Below are 16055 nucleotides of genomic sequence, written 5' to 3' on the forward strand. Positions count from 1 at the left end.
CCTCAGGGTATGTTAATTTTATTAACGAACAGGCTCGCTATCGATCAAATCTATTCTTATTTAACTATATTGTCGCGTGATGCGCAGGTATTTTACTTGTTTAAATTATGCGGAAGGATCGGGGTTCTGTATACAATACTTAATCAAAAGAAAATCACCATGTGGTTAGATCAGTAAATACAATTTGGTAGAAACAACTCAAGGAAGCCGTGGTAGCCCAGTGGTTAAGACGTCCGCCTTCTAATTGGGAGGTTGGGGGTTCGATCCCGGGCACGCACCTTTAATTTTTTGGTGTTATGTGCATTATCATTAATTAAATATCATAGTAAAGGAAAGCATCGCAAGGAAACTTGCATTCCTGGTCATCAAAGGTGAGTGAAGTCGGCCAATCCGAGGCGGACGGAACGTCAGCCCAGGGAGATGCAGGTTCGAATCCTGCCGGTTCCACGATTTTTGATAGGTAGGTACCTATTTAAAAATTAATTAGCAAATAAATTTTTTGAATAAAATGACGACTTTTGAATATGGGGTCGAAGTCGCGGACGTCAACTAGTCAAAAATAAATGTCAAATGAGCTTGGTGGCTATCATTCAGCATTATTATTTATTATTATTAGACACTGGATTAGGGAGGGCCATGGAGTAGAATAATTTACAAAATGTAGATCAACTAAATGGATGCTTCTCAAAATTTTGTGACTAAAAGGTTTAATGTAGCATGCAGTGGCTGAGTTTGCCATCGGATAGCAAATTATCTACTCTGTTCGCCACTGACAATAACCGCCCACGCTCTTTGTGATCTTAGGCAATCTACAGACATGCTTACATTATACCAACTTAGGTTGACAGCCAATTTGTCGGCAAATCGGTTGTCACTTAACATCAGGTGGACCGGCCTGTTCGTTTGCTTGCTATTCAAAAAACCGGTCACGTGCGAGTCCCACTCGCACACGAAGGGTTCCGAAAGGTTCCGTACCAGTATACAAGATATACCTACGACTTAAATGAAGAACTCTGTAAGTTAATTTTTCCTGACCACATTTTTTTTTGTGTGATATAACCACAAATTCACGGTTTTCGGATTTTTCCTTTACTTGTGCTATAAGGCCTACCTACCTGCCAAACATGATTCTAGATCAACGAGAAGTATACAGATAGACAGACATCAAAGTGATCCTATAATAAGGGTTCCGTTTTTCCTTTTGAGGTATGGAACCCTAAAAAAGTTGATAGCTGACATGGTTGACAAATTCCAATCTACAATTTTTTACTCATCATCATCATCACTACCCTCTCAACCCATCGCTATGCCAACCTACTATTATGTTTGGAGCTCAGAAAAAAAAAAAAACAATTTTCAGGGTTTCATACCCAAAAGGTACCAACGGGAGCCTATTACTAAGATTCCACTGTCCGTCTGTCTGTCGGGTTGCATCTCACAAGCTGTAAATTGTAACTTTTTAAAATTTGAAAAGAGCAACAGCTAAGTTTCTTGCCGGCTCTTCTCAGTAGAATCTTCATTCTGAACCAGTGGCAGAGTCACAGACATAGCATAGGAGACACTAGTGTTGTCCAACATGAAATAAATAAATTTTGATTATATGTTTGCCCGCGACTTCATTTGCACGGACTACACAAATTTCAAACCCCTATTTTACCCCCTTGGAGGTTGAATTTTCATAAATACTTTCTTAGCGGATGTCTACGTCATAATAGCTATTTGCATGCCAAATAGCCTGATCCGTCCAGTGGTTTGAGCTGTGCATTGTTAGATCCTTCATTCAGCTTGTCCTTTTATATATTTAGATTTTGAGGTGTGAAGCCCTCAGTGCACAAGTCTGACTCACACTTGGTTATTTTTGAAAAGAACTACATAAATATGTAGTTAATTCTGCCAGGACTATTTGAAAGAGTCTAGTACCAAAGAGGTTTCATTAAAGTATTCAACAATAGTAGTTTCTCAGAGGTTTCTGTACCACGTCTGTTGTGTACTGTACTTTCCATATTCTATGTCTGTCACCTATGAATACTTTAAACCACATAAGAGAAACCAGGTCAGCAAGTAAAAAAACCGAGAAGTGAATGAAGTTAGCAAAGAAGAACCTAAGTACCAAACAAGTGTAAATTAAAAATTTATAACACCCCCGACAAGTGAAGGTTACAGTAACTAGAAAAGAGCTGATAACTTTCAAACGGCTGAACCGATTTTCTTGAATTATAGCTAAGAACACTCTCGATCAAGCCACCTTTCAAACAAAAAAAACTAAATTAAAATCGGTTCATTAGTTTAGGCGCTACGGTGCCACAGACAGATACACAGATACACAGACACATAGATACACAGATACACACGTCAAACTTATAACACCCCTCTTTTTGGGTCGGAGGTTAAAAAGAACTTAAAAAGAAAAGAAAGAAAAGTATCTGCTTAGGTAAGTAATTCATTTAAAATTTTATATTTTTGACAGTAAAACACCCTAATACTTAATTTAAAAAAATCTTTTTTATAAATAAAAAAATCTTTTTTATAAATTAAGTTAAGAACTTGGTGCTTATTCATAAAAATAAGGTAACATAATTAAGTAATCTTGAATGTGAGAGAAAATAAAAAGTATTGATCTACTTTTGCTATTTATTTAAGAACCTATATAAAATTATTTAGAAAACAATAACGTAAAGTTTAAATTGGTTAATTTAAACATAAATATTTCCCTACCGAAAAGGGTTGTATTTTTATTATAAATGTCATAAAAGAAAATTGAAAATTATCGGAAATTTGCCAAAAAGAGATAACAATAGCAATCCGACTAAACAATCTGCACTATGACGCTATGCAGTAACACCAGTGTTACGTCACTTTTCAAAGCGGTCGGGTTATAGGGAAATGAGAGAGATATATTTTGTGCTATCCCACCCACATATAATCGATTTTTAACAATTCGCAGCGATTTTTCCTAATGAAATGCACAAGAATAAAATCGTTTATTTACCCACGATTGTCTAAAAATTACGCTCATTACTCAAATGCGTGGGTAAAATGCAGTACTCACCCAGAAAATCGAGATGGGTCGGTCCGAATAAATTTAGATACACTGAAAAGTCACTGAAAATACACTTTACTAGCGAACTGTCGGGTTGTTTTTTATTGTTTTGAGTCCATAAACTGTCTCGCTACGCGTGTAACGTGTTTTAACGCATCGCGCGACATATTTTTCGCGTTTTTCTCGTGATTTTAGCACGGATCAGACATCGATCGCGATGCCATGACAGGTCGTTTTGACGTAGTGAAGTGCGCTGCGGTCGCTCAGCTGACGGGACGGGTTTTTTCATTGCGGCGTGAAGTTCGTTGCTGAGGGCAACGACCGGAATAGTAGATTTTCACTACTTTTCTTTTAAATAATTTCTCTTGGTAATTTTATTTTTTGTTCAATTAAGCCAACATTTTGACTACATACATACCTGCTTAAAAATCGAAACAAATAGGTAAATAAAATTATAAAATCCTGGGTATCATCATCATCTGGATACCTATAGCCTATAACTGTTACCTATCTATTATCCACATACCAACTAACAAAATGTAGAGAAAGTCATTTTTAAAAATTAGAAGTAAAATACCTAACAGCGGTAGTAGTTTAGTAGTTGGACGGGATCGATCCCTGATCTCCCGATTGTCTTAACCACTAGGCTATCAGGGCTCCTGATGATGAATAGGTCTACTTTATATGTACTCAGTACGCTATATATAGGTGCTAGAACTTATATAGAAGGCTTAACATCATATGAAGCAACTCACCATGGTATAGCGTGGCCCCAATCCAGCTGGACATGTCTCGGTGCAACTAGCGACATCTCTTTCTTTTCTTCAGCCACTATCTCTATCTCTTTTTCCCCTACTTTAATACAGTTTTCAAAACTACCCCCGATTATGTAGATACACAAGAAAAATCACATTTTCGTTTTACCACTGCTGGGTAGTTATTCTTAGTAGTTTTTTTATTTTATTTATTAGTAGGTTTGAAATCGAAATCTTTATTTTGATTAACTGTACGTGTAACCACTTTGACGATTTTCACACCTGTAACAAAAATAAAACACAGTTAAATTGGTTTATTTCATGTGTATCGGTACTTAGATAGTTACTTGGAAATATTTAGGATCGGCAATGGCAAATCCAGTGTACTACTACTATCTTGTATTAGTAGAGGTCAGTGGACATAAGCAATCAAATTGTAAAATTATGTTACTTCAGACAAAGCTCAGACTGGAGCTTTTTTGAGCTTTAGTCGGAATTTTTGGATGAGCAACCATCGAGTTTCTATCTATTGCTACTTGTTTTTGGTAGGAGTGGCGAAGGAGTGTTCTTTGCAGTCATTCAAGATACCTATACCGATCCGTTGTTCCGTTGCTTCATGACTGAATGACAAACCAACAGACCAAAAAACCAGTTTAAGCTTTTATAGTACTAATAAGTTATATTTTGAAATGGTGATTTTAAAAAGAATTCAGAGTAGTGTATACCAGTCATGACAGTCAGTAATTCGGACATATAAGGTAGAGGTCATGGTAGAGTCATTGTGGTTGTCATTTACTACGAGATCAAAGGCGTCGGAGTACTATGTCTCTCCTTATACTATGGTAATAGGGTCCCGTTCGTACCCTGGGTACGGAACTCTAAAAATGTGTTGGTCGCGAACGCGTATCAAAGCTTGGCAAATAGGGGTCAGGGCTAGCAACGATGAGTCACATAAAGCGATACACTGAAGCATGTCAAACGTGATGGTATCAATGGAAGTAGGGCAGGTATATTTGGGTCTCCTCGCAGATCATGGTGGCTCAGCAGAATCGCCCGGGATTTTAGGATTCCGTAGTCAACATGGAACCCTAATAGTTTCAACATGTCCGTCAGTCCGTGGCTTGGCTTAGAGACTATTAGTATCGGAAAGCTGTATTTTGGCATTTTTTAGGGTACCTCTCCAATACGTAAAGTGGGGACGATTTTTTTTCACCTTTCTCATGGTGCGTGGTGGTGATATCGTTGGAGTCTTTCAAAAAATTGCGGGTATGTGAAAGCCTTTTTCGATTCAGGGATCCGTTTGTGAATTATAAATAGTTTGCTAAATAGTTGCTGCCAGGCGCAAGCCAAAAAGGAGACTATCGGCTAAGTAGGCTTTATACTTAGTTAGAAAGCTGTAATAGTCCACCAATTTATAAAATGTACCTACTTGTACATGAATAAACATTGAAAATTACTTTGACACAGTTGTTAGTTGGTAAAACAGCTAGGTACCTACTCTTACTCTATGTCCGTATATTGTGACGGATGACTACAGAATCCTTCATTGCGTGTGGCCCAGCACGCGCTTGACCGATTTTTGGTGATCCTGTTGTGAAACTCTTTGTAATAGAATGTGTCGTATGCGTTAATCGTTTAGTTTATTATCTGTCTCTGACGTAGAGATGCGATGCCGATGCTCACATTTTGAGACAGAGCCCTCGCGTTCAAATTTGGCTCATGTTTGACTGTGGATGGCCGTCCGTTCAGGATTATTATAGGGGCTTGATGAAATCAAAATCAAAATCATTAATTCAAAGTAGGTAGGTACTTATTTTACACCTTTTGATAGTCAGAATCGTTAGATTTATAAGACGATATAGTGGTGATAAATAATTATTACGTAAACTTAAAACTAAAGCTACGAGTGTTCCAAACGCGCCCAAGTCTGAGAAGAGCCCACAAAACTTACTTATTTATGTTGTAGGACAACAGGTGTATTTTATGCTACTTCTAACTCTGACTCTACCATCGCTGGTTCGGAATTCTACTGAGAAAAGCCAGCAAGAAAATCAGCAGTTGCTCTTTTCAAATCATAAAATTTGCAGTAAGTACATTACTAACAATACAACGTTAAACACCTCATTCTACAAGTGTAAATTAAAAATTTATAACACCCCCGACAAGTGAAGGTTACAGTAACTAGAAAAGAGCTGATAACTTTCAAACGGCTGAACCGATTTTCTTGGATTATATAGCTAAGAACACTCTCAATCAAGCCACCTTTCAAACAAAAAAAAAACTAAATTAAAATCGATTCATTAGTTTAGAAGCTACGATGCCACAGACAGATACACAGATATACAGAATACAGATACACACGTCAGACTTATAACACACCTCTTTTTGGATCGGGGGTTAATAAAGGTGGGTTCCACACATCCCTTGCTGGGCGCTTCGCATCGTTGGTGGATAGGCAGCTTTACCCTCATTCCATGTCAGTTCATTGTATTCATAAAACTATTTAGAGTATAAACTTAAAATACTAGCCTATTAAGTTTATTGTTTACATTTTAGAACACTTATATGATTTAGAGTACCAATTTAATAAAATATATCAAATAATATTATCTTGTCATCCTTTGATCTTTAGACTTCGTGATCAATTTTAATCCAAGACTTGTCTGTGTGTTGCCAAAACAATACTATTAAACAAATCTTTTGAGGACGTTCGTTACCCTTTCAATGTAAAATAGCGTTTTCTGTGATACGGTATTTGCCTATGTCAAAAATATTTTTTTTCTTAGAAATTATTAAATATAAGAGAGGTCTTCCAAAATACGTAAAATCCACGTCTTTTGTTAGTTTAAAAATATTTAAATTAGCGATTAAACTAAACTAAAAAGCATGTCAAATCATTGTGGTGTCACGTGCCAGTATTTCATACATTTCATAGAAGCTCGCATACTAAGCTCGTGTCCTAAGCCTAATACCTACCTAAGTTCGCGACAGGTCGACATGGCAACTAGGGTATAAAGCGGGGGGGACTCCCCGTACACCCGCACGATACCCGCGCTATCCCGCACCGCGTCCCCACCTCGATTGCCATGTCGAACTGTCGCGAACTATATGTACTAAGTCACCGATGTACTGAGTAGCTTTCAAATCAGAAATTTCTACTAAAACCCCAGTTCTATTTAGCTATTGAATTGATTCAGGAAATAGCGAGAGATTGTGTAATAATTTCACAGTTCACATAATCGTTTGCTCGACATTCACGATTATTTATATTTGCGCAAATTCGCCAAGAAATTAGAATTTTTATAAATAGGCTTTGAAACAGTCCAACGTACCAGACTAAACATTGCAATCAAGATACCATCATCATTATCAAGCGATAGACGTCCGCACTTCACTTGTAAGGTTTCCACGAGTCATCAAGACCATATGGTCTTGCGCCGCCTGAATCCAGCGGCTTGTTTGATTTCATCTGTCCATCTAGAGATCCGTTGCGAGGTCGCCATTCTAGCACCTTGGAAGCCTAACGTATATCGGTTTTTGCAACTATGTGCCCTGGCTATTGCCAATTCAGCTTCGCAACCCGTTGATCTATGCCGTTTACTCTGTTTCTCCTACAGATCTTCTCATTTCTGGTTTCATGACGTAGAGAAACTCTAAGCACAGCTCTCTTCATCAAGATATTAGATATACAATATACATATATGTAAGCATAGCTAAATACTGAAGCATTTGAGGACCTTGTTTATTCGACCCTTGAATAACTCTATATTGTAGCTTTGAATGGGGCATAGCAGGTGAAAACTGGTTGCACACAGTTTGAAAGTGCGTGGCTTAGCCTGGAATTCAAGGAGGTATCCATGCATCCAGGACGAATCATGAATTTTATTTCCGCGACGTAAGGTGCAATCAGGAGGACGGATAAGGTGGTATCCGTTTAAACGCCTCCTCCGAATACTACATGAACTCCTATGAGCATTGTAAAGTCTAGAAGTTAGAACACCACAAAAAGAACTATCGATATCTCAACTTTCAACTCTCTGCGGTGCTTTAGAGCTAGCCCGCACAGCGAATAAAAATCATGCGATTTTTTTTCGCAATTCTGTAACACTTGCACATACAGAGATGCCCCCGCACAGCGAACAAAGATAACAGTTTTACCTAAGCTATGTTTGGTAGGTAGGTGTTGTATACTGCTCTGCTACTCCGAAATCGTAAAGTTTTTACGCTGCGCCAAGCAGTCGGTACTATTTTTAGATGACATTACATTGTTCATGGATTTACGCAAACTCTTACGAGGGTATTGATCTTTAATTCGTCAACTACAAAGCAACTTCACTCTTCTTCTACTTTAATTATAGATCTTGGACAAGTTCACTTTCTCCTCATTCTAGGTATCCCCGACAGCCTTCTATGCAGAGCATGTATGCACGAAACACCGGAACACGTAGATAGTTTGACGCCCTTCCTGGTGCAATGGTAAGCGCTGTAGTCTTATTAGTGGGGGAGGTCCCGGATTCGATTCGCGGCAGGGGTTGGAATTTTATAATTTCTAAATTTGTGGTCTGGGAGGCTTTAACCGTGGCTAGTTACCATCCTACCGGCAAAGACGTGTTGCTAAGCGATTTAGCGTTCTGGTGGAATAACACTTGCTTTGACGGTGAAGGAAAACATCGTAAGGAAACCTGCATGCCTGAGAGCTATCCATAATGTTCTCAAAGGTGGTAAAGTCTGTCAATCCACATTGGGCCAGCGTGCCGGTCTATGGCCTAATTATTTTATACTTTCGCTTTTGAGAAAGCAAGCAAATGTTAAAATCTAGTTTCATATTCTTTATCAGAATTATTTATGAGAATATTTTGCTAAGTGCGAACCGACGCGACGTAAAAATTGTAAACTTTTACTTCGCCTTGCACTTCTGTCGTGCAATAACAATCTCTATCTGATTTGAAATAGATGTCACAATGCATTGATTGTCATGCAAAGGGCGCCCTGCTAGACACATTCGATGTTTGGCGTGGATCCAAAATCGTGGTAACATATACGTTGAAGCAGAGCCACTCAAAGTTTGATGATCTTTTGTGTTTTTATTTTAAAACAATATTTATTTTGATGCCTCTGTGGGTATATATATATGACTCCGCTGGTGTTAAATGATACACCCAAAGTTATGTACACTGGTTTATTGTACCCACATTATATAATACACAATAAGAAAATTTACACTAAAGTTGTATTTACAATGCTAACTAATTATTTACATGGAACAGAATGCGTTCTATTCATTATCGCGAGTCGTCCACGAAGGGGACGCAACGAGTGTCAAAGTAGACTGATGAAACGCACTGAACACTGGGAATCTGGGGAAAGCCTTTTTATAGTCTTTCCCCGTCCACCGTACTTGTTTACGCAAAAGCCAGTAAATACCGGTTCTTACCGGCTGCGCGCAGGTGTGTTTAGCAGGTGCGCTCGCAGCTGCAACATGCAGGTGGCATTCTTGGAATTTGCCCGCCGCGATTTACCGTCGTCACACAACAAACAGTTGCACGACGACCAAAACGCGGTCTAACCAACCTACAGTGGTCGGTCGCCACATCAGCCCCCCCGGAGACCTTTAGGGTCGATAAAAATCCGGGAACCTAACTCGGCGACCAGAGCGAGAGGTAGTTTGACCTGCAGGTGGTCGCTCTGAAGGAGGGACCGCGATAGAATCCCTCGCAGGTAGAACAGCAGCTGTTGGAGTAACGCTACCTGGTTTATCCGTTAGGATATAGGCTGGCTTCAACCTGTCTATCGAAACGGTAACTATTTTGCCTGCTACGTCGATCTTGAAAAACTTATCATTCCGTTCCACCACCCTAAATGGGCCGGCGTATGGAGGTTGCAACGATCTTCTGACAAAATCCTGTCGTAAAAAGACATGCGAAACCGTTGACAAGTCTTTAAAAACGAAAACTTTGCTCGAACCATGGCGAGCAATTGGAGTAGGTTGTAACTTCTTCATATGAAGACGGAACCTGTCAAGAAAATCGGTGTAGTCAGTCTGTTTGTCAGCAGATGGCTCGAATAGATCGCCGGGTAGCCTGAGTGGCTCTCCATAAACAAGCTCGGCACTGGACGCTGAAAGATCGTCCTTCCATGCACTGCGAATTCCTAATAGAACGAGTGGAAGTTGTTCGGTCCAACTATCATTCGCGTGACACATTAATGCTGCTTTAAATTGTCCATTGGCAGCCGGATGGTACGCAGTCGTTTTAAGGTGTTGGGAACCGATCCTTGCTGACAATTTGCTGAAGAGATGCGACTCAAATTGCTTTCCCCTATCCGTTGTTACCTTTAATGGACACCCGTAACGGGATATCCATGAGGAAATAAAGGCTTTAGCAACACTCTCCGCTGTTATATCATGAAGTGGTACTGCTTCAGGCCATCGCGTGAATCTATCGACCGCGGTGAAACAGTACCTGTACCCGTCAGAAACAGGGAGAGGACCTACTAAGTCTATGTGGACGTGAGAAAAACGGCTAGACGGAAGTTTGAAATCGCTAACTGGGGTATGTACGTGACGCGAAACTTTAGATTTTTGACAGGCGATACAGGAGCGTGCCCAGTTGCGGCAATCTTTCCTAATACCTGGCCACACGTATCGCTCAGTCACCAATTTAATAATGGTCCTGGCGCTAGGGTGGCTTAACCTATGAAGGTTATCAAAAACTATCTTTCTAAACTCTGGTGTTATATAAGGGCGTTGCTTAGTACCAGAAACGTCACAAAATAATTTTACAGATCCGTAATGTACTTTTTCTAATTTAAGAGACGAACCGTTTCGTAATAATTCCCTTAATTCGGAATCTGTAGCTTGTGAATTAGCTAACGCGTTTAATAGTTCATCTACCGGTGCAATAGCCTCCGCCCTTGATAGCGCGTCCGCGACTACGTTGTCTTCTCCGGCGATATACCGAACATCCGTAGAAAACTGCGATATGAAATCAAGATATCGAAATTGCCGCGGAGAACACGAATCCAAGGGTTTTTTAAATGCAGAGACTATCGGTTTATGATCGGTAAGTATGTAAAAAGGTTTTGATTCGACCATATAACGAAAGTATTTAACCGACTCGTAAATCGCCAACAGCTCACGATCGTACGCGCTGTACTTACTCTGAGCTGGCGTTAACTTCCGCGAGAAAAAACCGAGCGGCTGCCAATGCCCTTGAACTTGTTGCTGGAGAACCGACCCGATAGCGGAATCAGACGCATCCGTAACGATAGCAAGAGGGGCAGATGAATCTGGATGAGCCAGAAGGGCAGCATCAGCAATACTCTCTTTGCACTTGTTAAAAGCTTCTTCTAAGGTGGGAGTCCAGTTAATTTCGGTACTACTTTTAACTGCTGGACCACTAAGCAGACCGTGAAGAGGAACCTGTAACTTAGCAGCACCAGTAATAAAACGTCTATAAAAATTTAACGCACCTAGAAAACGCCTAAGGTCCCGAATAGTCTTTGGCCGCGAAAAATTTCGTATGGCCTGGACTCTATCTCCGATAGGTTTAGTTCCGTCAGGAGAAACCAGGTAGCCTAGGAACTCTATTTCCTGAACACCGAACACGCATTTGCTAGCATTAAGCAAAATGCCATGTTCGTTGAAACGCTGAAAGATTATGCGTAGGTGCTCGACATGCTGTGCCTCATCGGCCGAAGCGATGAGCACGTCGTCGATAAATGGAAAACAGAAATCAAGATCCCTTAGGACTTCGTCCATAAAACGCTGAAACGTTTGGGCCGCGTTGCGCAAACCGAAGCTCATGTATGGAAATTCGAAAAGTCCGAAAGGTGTCGTGATTGCCGTTTTTTGTACATCATCAGGCGCTACAGGAATCTGATTATAAGCACGCACTAGGTCTAGTTTACTAAAAATTTTACAACCGTGAAGATTATGAGAGAAATCGGCGATATGCCGTACCGGGTATCGATCCGGTACGGTACGAGCGTTAAGCGCCCGGTAGTCACCGCAAGGTCTCCAACCCGTGTCCTTTTTAGGCACCAAATGTAAAGGCGATGACCAAGGACTCTCAGAACGGCGCGCGACACCCGTGCGAACCATATCTTCAAACTCCTGCTTCGCTATTTTTAACCGATCAGGCGCCAACCGCCTCGGCCGAGAGCAGGCAGGCGGGCCAGATGTAGTTTTTATAAAATGTTGCGTTTGATGTTTACATTCCCGCTCTAGAGGAGATCCAGTCGGCCTCACAATGTCAGGGAACTCCATCAGCAATTGGTGGTATTTAGAATCACCAGTAACCGCGACTTTGACCTTAGGGTAAGCGCACGCGGATGCAACCAGGGCAGCTGATGTAAGCGACGTAGTCTTATCAACTAAACGAGCGCCTCGAACATCAACAAGTAAATTATAAAAACATAAAAAGTCAACGCCAATAATAGGTTTGCTGACATCGGCAATTATAAAACGCCAGTTAAAAGAGCGGCGCAGACCTAAATCTAAGGTAACGCTTAGCCAACCATAAGTAGCTATGACGGTGTTATTGGCAGCAAAGAGTTCAAAGTTCGTCTTTGGACGTTGCCGTTTACCTAAATAACTAATCGGGAAAACGCATAAGTCCGATCCCGTATCAACTAAAAACTGCACTTTAGTCTTTGCGTCGGTTACGAACAATCGACCGCACACCGAATCACACTTATGGTAGGGGACCGAATTACACTCTTGGTAGGGGACAACATTACACTTGTAGTAGGGGTCATCCTTACACTCGTAGTAGGGGTCATCCTTACACTCGTAGTAGGGGACAAAATTACACTCTTGGTACGGGGGAGAATCAGACTCGTGGTAGGGGATCGCGGCCGACGTAGACGGCCGCGCTACTTTAAAAAATGGCACGGTGATTTGCACTTAGCTGCCTTTGCGCCGAACTTCTCGTGATACCAACACAGAACCTGGCCGTCGGCGCGAGAGCGGCTGCGCGACTTGTGTGCGCCGCGGCCGCGTCCGCGCGGTCTCGAAGGGTGCCGCCCGGTGGTGCGGTGACCACTCACCGCCTCCAGAGCTTCGAATCTCGCCGCTAAATCATCTAATTTCCTATTCACTTGGGTTAACGCGAAAGAAGAAGACGCGGCGGCGACCTGCGTATTATGCGCGGGCGAAGCCTCATGGACCTTGTCGGCCAAGAGGGCCACTTGATCTAACGGTAAGCTTTCCTGCATTGCAATGATACTTTGCAGCAGGTTAGGCAACCGGCTCGACCACAAGGTGCGTAGGAATTCGTCGGGATATCCGGCGCCCGCCAAACTCCGTATGTGCCGCAAAAACTGACTAGGTTTGCGGTCACCCAGCTCCTCACTCATTAACAGCTGTTTGAGCCGTTCACCGCGCGACGCGGATAATCGTTCGATGAGCTGAGTTTTTAAAATTTCGTATTTATTTTCCGAGGGAGGGCTCACAATAACATCCTCGACCTCGGCCGCGTATTTGTGTTCGAGCACTGAGATCACGTGATAAAACTTGGTATTGTCCGCGGTGATGTTAGCTAAAGCAAATTGTCCTTCAAGCTGCGCGAACCAAAGTTTTGGTTTCTCAGGCCAAAACGGTGGAGTTTTAACACCGATCCGGAAAAGTTTAGAGTCAGTCGCGTTTTCACTCGCGCACTGTGTGTCCGGCATTATTTAAAATTTTACGTAAAAATAATAAAAATAATAAAAAATAATTTACGTAATTATTTAAACACAAATATTAAAAATGTTGATTTAAAATTGTCGGAAAGTCACCAATATGTGGTGACTAATCACGTCGGAAGTCACCAATATGTGGGTATATATATATGACTCCGCTGGTGTTAAATGATACACCCAAAGTTATGTACACTGGTTTATTGTACCCACATTATATAATACACAATAAGAAAATTTACACTAAAGTTGTATTTACAATGCTAACTAATTATTTACATGGAACAGAATGCGTTCTATTCATTATCGCGAGTCGTCCACGAAGGGGACGCAACGAGTGTCAAAGTAGACTGATGAAACGCACTGAACACTGGGAATCTGGGGAAAGCCTTTTTATAGTCTTTCCCCGTCCACCGTACTTGTTTACGCAAAAGCCAGTAAATACCGGTTCTTACCGGCTGCGCGCAGGTGTGTTTAGCAGGTGCGCTCGCAGCTGCAACATGCAGGTGGCATTCTTGGAATTTGCCCGCCGCGATTTACCGTCGTCACACAACAAACAGTTGCACGACGACCAAAACGCGGTCTAACCAACCTACAGTGGTCGGTCGCCACACCTCCTCTAGTTACCATTAGTCCCATCAGTTACATTGTTTCTATGTATTGTTTAATTAAGTAAAATAATAGAATAACATTGTAATTTCGTCGAATTCTTAGGTTATTATTTATTGTAGTATAAGTGTACTTATTAAGTGTTTATATTAAATTTAATTTATTAATATTAAATAATAACTAAGCGTGCCTAAAAAACCATAGTCATATTGTGCGACCATATAGGATTACAATAAGGTCAAAATATATCAATTTAAGAATTAAGTTAAAGTAATTATTGTAATCTGTTTTGGTTGACAATAAATAAATAAATAAATAAATAAATAAATAAATAAATAAATAAATATGTAAATGACTTTTTTTTACCTACTAAATTAAAAGAATCTTTTTAACTCTATACACTGACTTCTACTGAAACAAGTACCACAAGGCTATATACGCTGGACTTGCGATTGCCGACCCTGTTTATGAAGCAACTTGATTTCCACCATTTTGGAACATCAACTCACGCTTAACCAAAAATTGACTATCCCAAAATTATTTACACAAAAGAAGACCTAAAGGTTCCTAAGACAGTTTCCCTGTGTCTCCTATGGTATTGGATCGCATACCGTCCCAGTTAAAAAAACACTGTATATTCTTGAAGTTGGAGTAAAAACCAAGTTCCGAATTGAACTACGCTTCTCTCGGGTCTTGATATTTTCACGGTCTTTGATCGAAGTTGCAAGGAAGCTCTTAACCAATAAACGAAACGATAGCGAGTGATTAGTGTTATCCAATTGCGAATTGGAAGTCAATTTATCTTAAATATTAATATTTATCTTTATCTTAGTATGAAGTTTGAGAGGATTTGTCCGTTCTCAGTTTAACCAGAGTTATTTTACACCATAGTTAAACGTCTCCAGATTTAGAACAGCAGTTCATTTTAATTATGTAAATCGACACCAATGACCATACCGCGAACTGCATAACTCCAGTCTTTTTTTTTTAAACTCAGATACAAGTAAGTCTTGAGTCTTGACTCCAATCTCACGTGGTGGTAAGTGATGGTGCAGTCTAAGATGGAAGCGGGCTTACCTGCAAGGCGTATAGCAGTTTTTTTTGAACCCATACTCTTTCGGTTTCTACACGGCATCGTACCAGAACTTTAAATCGCATAGCGGTACGGCTTTGCCGGTAGGGTAACTAGCCACGGCCGAAGTCTTCCACCAGACCAGACCAGAGATTTAGAGAATTCCAAAGCCCTGCTGGGAATAGATCCCACTAATAAGACCACAGAGTTTACTTAGAAGTCGTCTAACGTAAGCGGAGTAAACAGTTTTATGATTTCCAGTGATAGTGTAGGAATAAAGAAGGATTGATGTGATGTTTAAATTACGTACAAGGTCAAAATAGCTCTACTTGCGAAAAAGCTCAACCAATTTGTGTCGTTTGATGAAATAAAATTATTCAGTAAGAAAATGGATGAGTGAGATGATTAGTTTCTAGTTTCTACGCGGCACCTTAGTAAATCACGGTAAAGCTTACAATTTCCAAGCTTATAGGTACCTACAGCTTCCTCTACTTCATCTTCTTGGTTTTGGCGGCTATGCAGGACACTTCAGACCCCGTATCACGTTGACCGTTGCCGATCTATTGTGATCGTTTTACAGTTCTCGTCCAATACTGGTTGCCGCCAGGAAAAGCAGTAGCTTTTTGGCCAAGATGTTTTTCACCTCCTGCGGGTGTACGTGGTAGAGTACAGCTACTGCTTACTGTAACTTAGCATGTTTTTATTAAACAGCTCCTAGTACCATGTGCCAAAAATGTTTTCTTTTCCTTCTGACTGTGCGTCGTATTGCCAGTGGCGTGCACGACATAGAGGTAAAAAAGCACTGCTTACTCTAGTTGAACCTGTCACAGAGTAGAACATCTATTCATATTGTGCTTCAGTGCTCAGATTTCATTATGCTCGACCAGAAAATATGTAGTAC

General features: G+C 40.7%; 1 protein-coding gene across 3 annotated transcripts in view; it reads right to left on the reverse strand.

The window, feature by feature from the left end:
* Positions 1-16055, reverse strand: part of LOC123871230 (tau-tubulin kinase homolog Asator) — a 68826-nt gene that overhangs the window by 41252 nt on the left and 11519 nt on the right. For all 3 annotated transcript variants that reach the window (XM_045914909.1, XM_045914908.1, XM_045914907.1), the window contains exon 2: positions 3796-4077. In XM_045914909.1, the coding sequence (XP_045770865.1) occupies positions 3796-3798 (3 nt within the window). In that variant the 5' untranslated portion in view covers positions 3799-4077. The remainder of the gene's footprint in view (positions 1-3795; positions 4078-16055) is intronic.

This window comes from Maniola jurtina, chromosome 13, assembly GCF_905333055.1.
Source record: "Maniola jurtina chromosome 13, ilManJurt1.1, whole genome shotgun sequence".
NCBI classification, from domain to species: Eukaryota; Metazoa; Arthropoda; class Insecta; order Lepidoptera; family Nymphalidae; genus Maniola; species Maniola jurtina.